This window comes from Arachis stenosperma, chromosome 4 (genome assembly GCF_014773155.1).
Source record: "Arachis stenosperma cultivar V10309 chromosome 4, arast.V10309.gnm1.PFL2, whole genome shotgun sequence".
NCBI classification, from domain to species: domain Eukaryota; kingdom Viridiplantae; phylum Streptophyta; class Magnoliopsida; order Fabales; family Fabaceae; genus Arachis; species Arachis stenosperma.
The window spans coordinates 19805527-19818011 of NC_080380.1; the positions used below are offsets into that span (position 1 = coordinate 19805527).

The 12485-nt window shown below is 36.1% G+C and overlaps 1 protein-coding gene across 1 annotated transcript; it reads right to left on the reverse strand.

Annotated features, from left to right (window-relative positions):
- Positions 1–7205: 7205 nt before the first annotated feature.
- On the reverse strand, positions 7206–11849 carry LOC130973011 (uncharacterized). Its single transcript, XM_057897373.1, has 3 exons — positions 11391–11849; positions 11114–11219; positions 7206–7513 (listed from the first exon to the last, which is right to left on the reverse strand). The coding sequence occupies exons 1-3, from the start codon at positions 11571–11573 to the stop codon at positions 7431–7433; spliced, it is 372 nt and encodes a 123-aa protein (XP_057753356.1). The 5' UTR covers positions 11574–11849; the 3' UTR covers positions 7206–7430.
- Between the last annotated feature and the right edge of the window lie 636 nt (positions 11850–12485).

The window sequence follows — 12485 nt, forward strand, 5'->3', positions numbered from 1 at the left end:
ACGGGTGTGTGTGTTTTTTCTTTGTATTTTACGTTCGTTTCGCACGTGTGTTTTTTTTTGGCTCGTTTCGCACGTGTGCGTGTTTTTCGATTGTTTCGCAGTTATGTGTGAAAATATAGACATGTGTGAAACGAGCGAAAAACACAAAATAAAAAATAAAAATACACGCATACGTGCGAAACGAGCGAAAAACACACGTGCGAAAGGAGCAAAAAACACACATACGTGCAAAACGAGCGAAAAATAAAAAAATAAATACACGTTCAAAACGAGCGAAAAACACACACAGTGCGAAAAGAGCAAAAAAAACACAATGAAAATCACACATACACATGTGTGAAACAAGCGAAAAACACACGTCCGAAATGTGCGAAAAACACAAAAAAACAAACAAACAAACACACGTGTGAAACGGTAAAAAAAATAAATACACGTGCGAAATGAGCGAAAAAAATGCATATGTTCGAAACGAGCGAAAAATACAAAAAAAAAAAAGGAAAACACACACACACACACATGCGGAACGAGTGAAAAACACACTCGTGTGAAACGAGCAAAAAATACAAAAAAAGATACATACACACGTGCAAAACGAGCGACAAACATAACAAAAACAAAATAAAGAAACACATGTATAAAATGAGCGAAAAACACTCACACACGCAAAACGAGCGAAAAACACAAAAAAACACACACGTGCGAAAAGAACAAAAAACACAAAGAAAAAAATGCACACACACGTGCGAAATGATAAAACACATACATGTGCGAAACGAGTGAAAAACACAAAAAAAACACAAATGTTTTTTGTTGGTTTCACACGTGTGTCTTTTTTTATTCTATTATTATGTTTTGTATTTTTTGCTCGTTTCGCACGTATGCATGTTTTTCGCTCGTTTCGCACGTGTGTGAGTATATGTGTGTTTCTTGTGTTTTTCGTTGGTTTCACACACGTGTGTGTTTTTTTATTCTATCATTATTTTTTGTATTTTTCGCTCATTTCGCATGTTTGCATGTTTTTCGCTCGTTTCGCACGTGTGTTTGTTTTTCGCTCGTTTCGCACATGTGCGTGTTCTTCGCTTATGTACGCGTTTTTCGCTAGTTTCGCACGTGTCTGTGTTTTTTCCCCGTTTCGCACGTGTATGTGTGTTTGTGTGTTTTTTCTATTTTTCACTAGTTTCACACGGTGTGTTTTTTGCTTGTTTAGCACGTGTGTGTGTGTGTTTTTTCCCCGCTCAGTTCGCACGTGTGTGTGTTTTACGCTCGTTTCGTATATGTATTTGTGTTTTTTGCTCGTTTCGCACGTGTGGGTATTTTTTGTTTGTGTTTTTTGCTCGTTTCGCTCGTATGCATATTTTTCACTCATCTCGCACGTGTGTTTGTCTCTTGCTCGTTTCGCACGTGTGTCTGTTTTTCGCTTGTTCGCACGTGCATGTTTTTTTGTGTTTTTCGCTCATTTAGCACGTGTTCGTATTTTTCGCTCGTTTCGCATGTGTCCGTGTTTTTCACTATTTCGCACGTGGCTATGGTTTTTTTTTTGTGTTTTTCCCCTTGTTTCGCACGTGTATGTGTGTGTGTGCTTTTTCTTTATATTTTTCGTTCGTTTTGCACGTGTGTTTTTGTTGTGTTTTTGGCTCGTTTCGCACCTGTAAATGTTTTTCACTCGTTTTGCACATGTGTGTTTTTTTATTTATTTTTATATTTTTCACTCGTTTCGCACTTGTGTATGTGTTTTTTTTGTATTTTTCGCTCGTTTCGCACGTGTGTTTTTTGATCGTTTAGCATGTGTGTTTTTTTATTTTTTATTTTTTTTGTGTTTTTCGCTCGTTTCGCACGTATGTGTGTTTTTCGCTCGTTTTGCACATGTGTGTATTTTATCGTTCCACACGTGTGTTTTTTCGTTGTGTTTTTTGTTCTTTTCGCATATGTGTGTGTTTTTCACTCGTTTCGCACGTGTGTGTTTTTCGTCCGTTTCGCGCGTGTGAATGTTTTTCGCTCATTTCGCACGTGTATTTTTTTATTTTGTTTTTGTTATGTTTGTCGTTTATTTTGCACGTGTGTATGTGTTTTTTTGTATTTTTCGCTCATTTCACACATGTGTGTGTTTTTCACTAGTTCCGCATGTGTGTGAGTTTTTCTATTTTTTATTTTTTTGGTGTTTCTCGCTCGTTTCGAACAATGCGTGTTTTTCGCTCCTTTTGCACGTGTTTGTTTTTTATACCATTTGACATGTGTGTTTTTTTTGTTTTTCGCTGGTTTCGCACACGTGCGTGTTTTTCGTTCGTTTTGCACGCGTGTGTGTTTTTTCATTTTTATGTTTTTCGTTTGTTTCGCACATGTGTGTGTTTTTCGATCGTTTCGCACGTGTGTGCGCGTTTCTTTTGTGTTTTTCGCTCATTTCGCCCGTGTGCGTGTTTTTCGCTCGTTTCACACTTGTGTGTTTGTTTTTTATTATTTTTGTGTTTTTTCGCTCGTCTCGCACGCGTGCGTGTTTTTCGCTGATTTGTCACGTGTGTTTGTTTTTTGCTTGTTTCACACGTGTGTGTGTTTTTTGCTCGTTTCGCACGTGTGCGTTTTTTTGTTTTACGTTTGTTTCGCACGTGTGCGTGTTTTTTTCTCATGTATGTGTTTCTCGCTAGTTTCGCACGTGTCTGTGTTTTTCCCTCGTTTCGCACGTGTATGTGTCTGTGTGTTTTTTTGGTGTTTTTCACGAGTTTCACACGCGTGTGTTTTTCGCTTGTTTCGCACGTTTGTGTACTTTTTTGTGTTTTGTTCGTTTCAGACATGGGTGTTTTTCACTCGTTTCGCACGTGTGTGTTTTTCTTTGTTTTGCATGTGTGTGTGTGTTTTTCGCTTGTTTCGCACATGTGTGTATATTTTTTTGTGTGTTTCGTTCGTTTCGGACATGGGTGTTTTTCACTCGTTTCGCACGTGTGTGTGTTTTTCTTTGTGCTTTTTCGCTCTTTTCACACGTGTTCGTGCTTTTCGCTCGTTTTGCACGTGTGGATTTTTGTCGCTCGTTTTTCACGTGTGTGCTTGGTTTTTTTATTTATTTTTTGTGCTTTTCGCTTGCTTCGCACGTGTGTATTTTTTTGTATTTTTCGCTCGATTTGCACGTGTGTGTTTTTTTTATATTTTTTTTGTGTTTTTCACTTGGTTCGCACGTGTGTGTTTTTGTGTGTGTGTGTTTTTTGTGGTTTTTGCTCGTTTCGCACGTGTACTTATTTTTCGCTCGTTTCGCACGTGTGTGATTTTTTATTTTTTTTGTCTTTTTCATCGTTTGGCACGTGTGCAAAACAAACGAAAAACACAAAAATGAAAAACACAAACGTGCGAAACGAGCGAAAAATACAAAAAATAAAAAACACACATGCAAAACGAGGAAAAAACACACACACGTGCGAAATGAGCGAAAAGTACAACAAAAACACGTACACCGTACAAAACGAGCGAAAAAGATAACAAAAATAAATAAAAAAATACACATGTGAGCAACGAGCGAAAAATACTCACACGCGCGAAACGAGCAAAAAACACAAAATACACACACCCAGTGCGAAACGAGCGAAAAACACAGAAACAAAAAAATACACCCACTTGCGTGCGAAACGAGCGAAAAATACACACACGTGCGAAACGAGTGAAAAAAATGCACATGTGAAACCAGCGATAAACAAAAAAATAAAAAAAGCACACACGTGCGAAAAGATAAAAAACACACACAGGGGCGAAACAAGTGAAAAACACGAAAAAAATAAAAAACACACACATACACACACGTGCGAAACGAGCGAAAAATGCAAAAAAAAACACACACACACTTGCAAACCGAGCGAAAAACACAAAAAAATAAATAAAAAAATAAATAGACAAGTGTGAAAAGAGCGAAAAACACGCACACGGCGAAATGAGCAAAAAACAAAAAAAAATGCGCACACACGTGTTAAATGAGCGAAAAAACACACAGACGTGCGAAACAAATGAAAAACACACACGGACGTGCGAAACGAGCGAAAAACACACAGGTGCGAAACGAGCGAAAAACAAGCACATGTGCGAAACCGGCGAAAAACACAAAAGAACACAGAGGTGCGAAACGATGAAAAACACATGTGCGAAACGAGTGAAAAACATGCACATGTGTGAAACCAGCGATAAACAAAAAAATAAAAAAAGGACACACGTGCGAAACGATAAAAAACACACACAGGTGCGAAACAAGCGAAAAACACAAGGAAAAAAAACACACACACATACACACACGTGCGAAACGAGCGAAAAATGCAAAAAAAATACACACCCGTGTGAAACGAGCGAAAAACACAAAAAAATAAATAAATACACAAATAGACAAGTATGAAAAGAGCGAAATACACGCTCACGGCAAAATGAGCGAAAAACACAAAAAATAAAAAACACACACATGCAAAACGAGGGAAAAACACACACATACGTGCGAAACGAGCGAAAAATACAAAAAAACATGTACACCCGTGCGAAACGAGCAAAAAAGATAAAAATAAATAAAAAAAATACACACGTGAGAAACGAGCGAAAAACACTCACACGCGCGAAACGGGCGAAAAATACAAAAACACCACACACCCAATGTGAAACAAGCGAAAAATACAAAAACGAAAAAACACACCCACTTGCGTGCGAAACGAGCGAAAAATACACACATGTGCGAAACGAGTGAAAAACACGCACATGTGAAACCAGCGATAAACAAAAAAATAAAAAAAGCACACACGTGCGAAAAGTTAAAAAACACAAAAGGGCGAAACAAGCGAAAAGACAAAAAAGAATTAAAAAATAAAACAAAACACACGTGCGAAACGAGCGAAAAACATGCACACATGCGAAAAGAGCGAAAAACACAAAAAAACACACACAGGCGAAACGAACAAAAAACAAACACATGTGCGAAATGAGCGAAAAACAAAAAAAAATTACACACACACACACGTGCGAAACGAGTGACAAACACACATAAGTGCAAAACGAGCGAAAAACACGCACACGTGCGAAAAGAGCGAAAATCACAAAAAAAAACACACACACATGTGAGAAACGAGCAAAAAACACTCACACGCACAAAACGAGCGAAAAACACAAAAAAAAACCACACAGCCCTGTGCAAAACGAGCGAAAAACACAGAAATGAAAAAACACACCCACACACGTGCGGAACGAGTGAAAAATACACACACGTGTGAAACGAGCGAAAAACACGCACATGTGCGAAACCAGCGATGAACAAAAAAAAGCACACACGTGCGAAACGTTAAAAAACACACAAAGAAGCAAAACGAGCGAAAAACACAAAATAAATAAAAAACACACACGTGCGAAACGAGAGAAAAACGCAAAAAACACACACGTGTGAAACGAGTGAAAAACAAAAAAAAAACAAACACACAAGTGTGAAATGAGCGAAACGGCGAAATGAGCGAAAAACACAAAAAAACGCACACACGTGCGAAACAAACGAAATACACAAAAATGAAAAACACACGCGTGCGAAACGAGCGAAAAACACACACACACACATTCAAAACGAGCGAAAAACACGCACACGTGCGAAAAGAGCGAAAAACACAAAGAATAAGACACACACGAGTGCGAAATGAGTAAAAAACACACTCGTGCGAAACGAGCGAGAAATACACATAAGTACAAAACGAGGAAAAAACACGCACACGTGCGAAACGAGTGAAAAATACACACGTGTGAAACTAGCGTAAAACACAAAAAAATATATACACATACACATAAACGTGAGAAATGAGCGAAAAACACAAAAAAACCTAATACACATGCGAAACGAGCGAAAAACACACACGGACAAAACGAACGAAAAACACGCACACATCCGAAACGAACGAAAAATACACACGTATGAAACGAGCGAAAAACAAAAAAAATTAAAAAATTAAAAAACACACATGCGAAACGAGCGAAAAACACACACGGGCGAAACGAGCGAGAAACACGCACACGTGCGAAACGAGCGAAAAAACACGCATAAGTGCGAAACGAGCGAAAAACACACACGGACAAAACGAACGAAAAACACGCACACGCGTGAAATGAGCAAAAAACAAAAAAAATAAAAATTAAAAAACACGTGCGAAACGAACGAAAAACTCGCACACGTGCCAAACGAGTGAAAAAGACAAAAAAAATAAAAAATAAAAAAACACACACGTGCGAAACGAGCGACACACATACATGCGAATAAAAGAAAGTAATACTTTCTCAAATAAGAATTATCTTTAAAAATACTAAAATACTTTTTTATCAGGGACCATTTTATCAAAAATTGAAAATTTTCTTTGTCAAAATTATAGTTTGTCAAAATTATAGTTTACTGACCGCATCTATTATGAAAAGAATAAAAGAGAAACCACAACCATTGGACTTTACTATCAATACCTATCATTGTTAAAAATTTAATTTGACGCTGACATATATAAGCTATTAGTGCTTTGTTTATTTATTTATTTGGGTTTCTCCGTATTTACTGTGGACAACTGTGAACCAGTAACTAATTTCGTTACCATTTGGATCTCAAATTAAAAATTACACTCTTGGTTTGGTTGGACAATTGGCTGCAAAATTTTCTCGATTTGCAAAATTGAAAGACCAACACATAACCACTTGATTAATTAGTTTAATGAGATAAAGCAACTACTAAACCACCCCACCACATTTATTATCTGTTTTCTTCATCACCTTCTGTCCTCACATTGTCCATGTAAATTATCAACAAACAAAATCATTTAAAAAAGATTAAGAAAAAAAATCATAAAAGATGTGAGTGCAAGAGGGAGTGAGGACTCAGATGAGTAAGGCAAAATTAGCATCAAATCCGGTAACAGAAAAACCGCCAGCAGCAGTTAAGCTGGGCAGTCGTAACACCTGGATCTGCCGCTACATGGTTTCTTCATTGTACCTCTGCTTCCTACACGGCGGACATAGACGCTGATTCAAATGTACTTGTTTTGAATTGGTGTCTATGTCCGCGAAGATTACAGCACTCTAGCAATAAAATTAAGGAGAAACTCTTGCACACTCCTAAATACACATTTTTTGTTGTTCTCAAAACATAAAAAGTTTTCATAAGTGTTAAAGACGAAAACGAAAATAAAGATTTTTGAGAATAGAAACCAAGAACTTAAATAAGGAAGCACATTAAAAAGTAAAAGTAAACAGACTAAGAATTTTAGATTGATATCCAAATCTGAGAAGCAGTTCACATGGCATCATCATGAAATATACAAGCACACGAATGTCCTGCAAAGAGTTTGCGGGTCAGCGAGACTTAATACACATGAGCAGGGCTTTAATTTAGCCGCGCCATAATCACAAGACAAATTTCCCATTGTTTTCTCTAAACTCCTTTTTTACCACCATCACAATGCAGCTTAGCCGGACTTAAAGAGCAAAACCGCTTTCTGGTCTAAGTAGAAGTAAAGGAAGTGGTTTGTTTCATGAGTCACATATGAACCTGTCACAAGGAGAAGAGAAAATGGTGCATGAGTAATGAACTTACACTAGAAACCAATAACGTCTGAAAAAACGAACAAGCAATTTTATCTACATTTGAATTAATTATCTTAAATTCATCTGGAAAAAAAAAGATAAGTGTTTCTATAACCATATTATTATTTCGCCCCATTTGGTAACTATTTCGCCATAAATATCATGACTTTTGAGAAAGTAGCGACAAAGAAAATGTCACCACCATATCACGGTGCTTTTGTGATATGGCAATCTCCAAACAGATATAAGAAATTGTAACATACAAAACAGCATCAAAGTGCATCTATAACCCCGGAACTTGTATTTTGTCATCAAGAATAAGACGTGGTGTTAAAAGCTAACAGAATAAAATAAGATCAGGAATGGTGCCATTAAGGATATTCTAAATCAATCATGTCACTTCGAGGGGGAGAGGAACCAATCTAGATTATTCTTGAATGCCGTGAAGTTGAAGTGATTCAACATGAAAATAACGCTAATCCGTCCATTTTCCACTACTATTTCCTACCTCAATAAAAAACATTTAAAAAAAAAGGTTGTTCTTCTATTGCAACATCAAGTACAGAAGAAAAAACACGCTTAATAAAAAAAAACAGATCATCATTAACTCCTGGAGTTTCATTTCATTTTCACTCCCCCATGATGTTTACCATAGTTTTGCAACCACTTACTTTCTAAACCCTGAAACTAGATCTTAAACCAAGCTTTGGCATTGCAAATCCTTTTGATTTTTCCTTGCAAAAGCCAATTCCCGGTGCTTTTTAAGGCCTATCTAGGATGTTCAAAAGTAATAAGCAACCAAATCAATACAAGCTAAAGCTAATGAGATTCGTTCATTTTCATGCGTAAAGTATGTTGAGTCAAGATTCATGAACAAATACATATGACTGTCATTTCGTCTTTGCAGGCTTCAAAATACTGAGTGTCCTTAAGCCTGTTCACATGAAAAACTGTGTTCCACTATACTAGAATGAGTAAAAGAAACAAACAAACACAATTTTCTATTCCAACCTTGTATTTCAGCCATCCAGACATCAGTATACTATCTGGTTAAAGAGAAACAGGCAGACCGCATCTCAAGATAAATTAATCCTAAGGAATATGAGAATATCTACGACATTGACACTGCAAGTTGTATGTATGCCAACTTAATGAGGTAATATTAACACCAAAGGAATATCTGGAGAAACTCATGATTTAATGAGGGAATATGCTGATAAACACCAAAGGAAGGATACTTTCGAGGTGGAATATTAACCCCAACAATTGAAATCCTGGACTCAGAAACCCAGAGAATCTCAGTCAGATGACCTTATCAAATCAGCAAGAAGATTGGAAAAGTTGCTTAGAAGCTGCACCTAACTAGTATTAGCAGAACTCAATAGTCAATATCAGCCTAGGCAATTCCTAAATCATTCTAATCACGGCATGAACTAAAGCTAAGCATGCAGCAGCATGAGTTGTGATATAGGCTTGATAAAAGTTGTAACAATGAACAGAACTGTTTGCTGAACTCAAAAGTCAGGAAATCTTATGCATAATCTAAACCACTTATTCTCAGATATAATGAAACTATGCAATGCGTCGATTAAATTCAGTTCTTAACCATAAAGATGATTTTAACTGATACAAGAGGAGAAATGCTGGCACATATTGAGGCAGCTTATATGCAACTGTGTGTACACTACTTTAATAAAAGAGTAAGGGATTCAGAATCGAATTCCTCTCTTATAAACCAAGAGCACTTATATCTAAGTATATTATAATTCATCTAAAAGATCAGTACTCAAGCTTGTCCAGCTGTGCAATCTTTGAGAACTTTGAATACTAAAGTATTCAAATATTTGTCTCTGTCAGAATCCATTTGCAAGGTATGGTACTTGAGTCCAACATCAGAAGTATGGTGCTCTCTCAGTTCTTATCAGTCTCAAAGTTCTTACAAGTTTAATTAACTTCTATTATACTATGTGCAGTAAAAGAATGTGCGCAAGCAAAGCCAAGCTACTTTGCCAAGTTTAAGACTCAAGGAAAATAAGAGGTATAGCTCCATAAGTCCACTAATCGAAACAGATAGGAGAATCCATCGTATATACAATTGAAAATTTAACCAGCCAGATTATCAAATTGAGCAGCTAATCATTCTAATACAAACATAAAATTTATAGGAGAGAAATGAAAAACACACCATTTTTTGTAATTATTAGTGAAAATATATCAACTAAAAATGGAAACAATTGAATCAAACCACATCTAAAAGTAAATACCTATACATACCACACCATTATGTTATTTCCCTACAACAGTACAACGTTCAATAATTGAAGGCCTTTTATAACAGTACAAGCAGTGGCTTTCCAAATGGACCATTGACAATTTGATATATATCCACACAAAAATCAAAGAAAGACAACTACTGTGGGGACAAGGAAATAAGAAAAAGACCCCCTACATGTATCATAGAATCACAGAACCACGGCTGGACCTTTGATTTGCAACATAACCATCTTCTCTAATTCAATCCCCATGTCCAACTAAATAAAGCTTTAAGAGTATGGCCATTAACTCATTAATAATCTACACAATAATTTGCATATCCACGTCCCTTGTGAATACATTTCATTTATTAAGCAGATTCCATCTAACATAATAAGCTTTCCATTTATGAAATTCACGTAAGAGTTTCTGAGGTATTGGTATCAATTTCGGGGGATCTAAAATCACAGAACTCCAGCATTGAATAACTACTTATGCAGCATTTGTCCCAGTATATAAATATAGAGGTTCAAAGAAGTTGATATTGCATACTACTATTTTCTCCTTCAGACTGACAAAGATGAAAAAATATCATCTTCACTGCGGTATACCGAATACAATCAAAGAATTGGGCTTGCAAAACAGTATACTGCTGAAATGCCTGTCACCACATTACATAAGTTCTGGCGGCTCATCAACACCTATTAAACTAGGAGGGATCACTCGTATTCAAACTGCACCTAACTTGGAACCATTTTTCCCAAGTAGGACCACAAGGTACTCTCACACTTATAAGTTTGGCAATTTGAACTGCTCATAACTCCTCAATGACTACTAGGGAACAAGGGTTATACAGTCTTCTAGCAAGAGTTGTCTCTCTATGATTTGAACTCACATCTTCCTCCTAGGTGGTCCAGGTTAATTGCCACTTGCCACCTTAACCAACTCTGTTGAGAAGTTTATCACATATGTAAGATAACCTGGTACACATGACAAGCTAATGTGCAACTACTACATGAAGAAATGATCTTCTCCTACTATCCAACTCAGGCATTTTCCCCCTGGAGGAGAGAAAGATACTGAAACCAAAATGCACCCCAAACAAAAACTACGTTTCCAACATATAACTAGTACGTTGCTACCATTAACTAAAGCAGAAGCATTAGCAGCACTAATTGTAAGCAGCAGCAGTTCAATTTACAATAACCCTAAGCTTGGATCTAAACATTTCCTCTAGAAGAGGAAGTAGCAAAAACAAGGGTGCACAACAACAAATCTAAGCAAAACCCCAACTTGTGAACAAAAGCCATACCGAAATTGCGACCAACTATGCAATGCCAAGTGGGTCCATGCCTCTTATCGAACTCCTTCTTTATCTGCTCTGCAACATCTTTCTCCACATTGTACTTCTCAAACGCCTGAAGAAGAAGAAGATCCATCATCATCATCCATTCACAAAAAGTTCAAGACTTTACCACACAGCATGATAAAAATAACAAAACCCAGAAACAGAATCCAAAACAACACACACAAAAAACAAAAACCCCAAATAAAAAATTTGAAGAGAGAGAAAAAAAAGAGGAACTAACGTTGACGGCGATATCAACAGCCTCCTTTTGCATGTCGGGCAACATATCTGCACTCTTGATGATGACCTTTTTGGGTGGCGGCGCCGCCGCCGGAAGCGCTGTGGGCGAGGGCTTCCGGTCGTCGGGGATAGGTCTCTGCATAAGAGCTCCAGTAATGTTCTTCTTTGCGTCTTCACTGCTCATTTTTTTTTTCTTTTTTTTCCCAATAAAAGAACAAAAATTCTTCCCCCTCTCTCTTAAGGCTTTGGATTGGGAATGTTTTGTTGTGATAGATTTTAGGTGGGAAGTGAGGGAAGATTGAAAGCGATAAGCCCGCTGCCCGCGTGTGTTGTGTTGTGTAGAGAAGAGAAAGAGAAAGAGAAGCTTCAAGAGAGAGAGAGAGAGAAAGAGTTTAAACTTTAAACTAAACTAATAAGCAAAAAGGAAAAGGTGAGAAATGGAGAAAGAATAATAAAAAGGGAGAATTGGAAGACCATATATGTTGAGGAATTATGCCAAATCTGGGTACAGCCCTATGCTACTTGCCACAACCCATAATGCCCTCGAATATAATCCAAGGTAATTTTAAAATAAATAGACAAAATTATACATGAATGAGTTTGCGGTGAACAAAAATATACACTAAAGTTCATAAATAAAAAAATATATTAAAAAATTAATTTTGATGGATAAAAATATATTCTAAAACTTACAAATATGCTAATAACATGATGTTTTTATTCATCAAAAACGATTTTTCGAATATATTTTGATATTTATTATTTTTATATGTATTTTTGTCTATTCTAAATTCTTTTATGTATATTTTTGTCTATTTACTCTTAATTTTATATATATATATGGTAAATTTGATTATTTTAATGATTAATTATTTTATTAAAAAACATATAAAATAATATATATAAATATATAAATATTATGATTAATTTAGCGACTAATTTTGAATTAACTACTAAGAGTCAGTTTAGATTGACTTTTAAAAAAAATTATTTTTTAACAGACAAAAATTATTTCACATTTAAATAGGCTTTTTAAAAAAAATTAAGTATTAAAAACGTCTTATACTTTTTTTAAAAGCAAAATATTGTTAGTTTT

Coding starts and splice junctions, on each gene's coding strand:
- LOC130973011 (XM_057897373.1), bottom strand. CDS start 11,573: ATGAGCAGTGAAGACGCAAAGAAGAACATTACTGGAGCTCTTATGCAG. Junction 11,220..11,390: donor CTGTTGATATCGCCGTCAAC/GTTAGTTCCTCT, acceptor CTTCTTCTTCAG/GCGTTTGAGAAGTACAATGT. Junction 7,514..11,113: donor CATAGTTGGTCGCAATTTCG/GTATGGCTTTTG, acceptor TCCTTGTGACAG/GTTCATATGTGACTCATGAA.